Below are 2,202 nucleotides of genomic sequence, written 5' to 3'. Positions count from 1 at the left end.
GTGTTTTATTATCTCTAATTATCCTTTAATTAGAGACAATAAAAAACGTGCATTTGTTTAACATTATTAAAAAATGTTTAGCAATTTTGTTTAACATATTACATCTTACTGACTGGCAAATTGTTTTTTTTTGCAAGATGCGTGCTTTCCATGTAACTTTCTTTCTTGTTTTTTGAAAATTTTTTGAAAATTATAAATTTTCGACTAAACGCATTTTGAAAGTCTGCTCGTTAAATTTTGTGATATATTAAAGAATATAATTGTTTTATACATGTAGTTCAATAAAGAAGACAAGATCAATCATATAAACGAATTTTGCAACTTGCAATAGTTGCAAAGCTGCTTTCTTCGCTGAATCCAACCAATGAGAGAAATATATGCTATAATTGTTACACACTCACTGCAAAGCCTTTCGATGAGCGGAAATTGATATCATGATATTTTTTTGATACATACCATCCGGATAATTAATCATATTTTTTTCCATAGCACTACGTTTATGTGACACGTGCTCAAATCTAAAGCTGTAAGTTTTTACACAAAATATTGTTATGAGAGTTTTTGCAAATTATTTTCTGTCTCTTCCAAGCGAATATACAAGAAAGCTAGAAACTATTATTGTATTATATTTACTTTTAGATATAGAGAATTTTATGTTTTCTAATTATAAGAGAAATGTGATCTCACTTTCAGAAAAAATAATTATTACCCAATAACAGCGAAAAGGCCGCAGATATGTTCAACGTAAACAAAGAACGTGCTATCGTGCGCGATTAATCCGGTCATACACACGCTGCTGGTAAGTAACATATGGAGAAAAATATAGTAGAAATATTGATTTTCGTCAACGAAATAGTACGCTGGATATGGTAACATTATAGGGCGGGAAATATTCAATGGAAATACTATATCCAAGACGCGTGGCACGAGAGAAGTTGTTGCAAATATAATGTTAGACGCATAAATAAATGCTGCAACAAGGACAAAATTTATAAAAACGAACGTTTATTAAAATTAAATTTTTTTAATTAAAAGATTTTATTCCACTATAAAGTATTTTATTTTTATAAGTGTGTCTAAATTTCTGCTTCAGAATTTTTCTCTCTTAAAATTCTTATTTAGTCTATATGTAACGTTTAAATATTTCTTTTTGTCAAATATGTGACAGAAAAATTTGTGTGACAGAATATCTTAATTATATTTTAACCAAATAAAATTATTCTTTTAAATATATTTTTCATAGTTCGTAACTGGAGATTTTCTCTAGAAAAAAAAGTTTTTTCCTTGTGCGACTTTTCTTATATATTCAAATAATGTCAGTTAAATTTTACTGATGTGTTTTTTGTAATTAGTTTAAAAAATATTTCTATTTCTATTTTTATTTAAACAACATATCCGAACATAAAAAAAATATTTTATTTTAATTTTTTAATTACACAAGAATATGTAAATTTGATTTTCAAATAAAACCAAGCTATTACTTACATCCATATGTCAGCGCATACCATCTGCCTTTTTCGGCATATTTTCTCATAATGTCGTGTTCTTCCTTAGTTTCGAGGATATTCCAGTCTACGAATAAGCGATCTGTGAGATCTTTAATCTAGAAACATCAGCGATATATATTTGATATTTCGAATGTAATATTCTCAATAATTATAACAACATCATCAACAAAATCTAATGCCTGTATTCACAGTCAGGCTTTGTATTTAAGGTTTGTACTAATGCTTAACAACCAATGAAATAATTCTCATAGAGTATCTAAAGATAAATTTAAGGAAGTCTTAATTTAAAGCCTCTTAAATATAAGGCCTGACTATAAATACGGGCATAAGATTTTGCAACGCAGCTATTTTTTCGTGACTTTACGAATAGAATTTAATAAAACGTACTTTTTCGTTGTTAAAATGATACGTGAAAATTTTCAATAAAATCATCATTGCTAACATATATGGAGGTAAAGTTTCGTAGATACACTGCGCGGTTTTGCACACGCCAAATTTTGCCCCCTGCAAACGCACTCACGTGAAGAAAGAAGAATAAAATTGTTATTTTAGAAAAATTAAATATATAAAGATCACAAGTAACAAAACAATCTAGATGTGATACAAGGATATATGAGCAGTAGCCAGATTACAGTTGCTAAAATATAATATTTCAAATAACATAAAATAAAATGTATGTTTTATTTTATTATAT

General features: G+C 27.6%; 2 protein-coding genes across 2 annotated transcripts in view; both read right to left on the bottom strand.

Annotated features, from left to right (window-relative positions):
- Positions 1 to 487, bottom strand: part of LOC105621286 — a 1,579-nt gene extending 1,092 nt beyond the window's left edge. The window contains exon 1 of the mRNA XM_012202754.1: positions 402 to 487. Coding sequence (XP_012058144.1) covers positions 402 to 487 — 86 coding nt within the window. The remainder of the gene's footprint in view (positions 1 to 401) is intronic.
- Positions 488 to 705: 218 nt separating this feature from the next.
- Positions 706 to 2,202, bottom strand: part of LOC105621285 — a 2,327-nt gene continuing 830 nt past the window's right edge. Inside the window, exons 2-3 of the mRNA XM_012202753.1 lie at positions 1,486 to 1,572; positions 706 to 971 (exon numbers count right to left, since the gene is read on the bottom strand). Coding sequence (XP_012058143.1) covers positions 706 to 971; positions 1,486 to 1,572 — 353 coding nt within the window. The remainder of the gene's footprint in view (positions 972 to 1,485; positions 1,573 to 2,202) is intronic.

The sequence above is a fragment of the Atta cephalotes genome (genome assembly GCF_000143395.1).
Source record: "Atta cephalotes unplaced genomic scaffold scaffold00032, whole genome shotgun sequence".
In the NCBI taxonomy this organism is placed as follows: Eukaryota; Metazoa; Arthropoda; class Insecta; order Hymenoptera; family Formicidae; genus Atta; species Atta cephalotes.
This window is presented reverse-complemented; position numbering and strand designations above follow the sequence as displayed.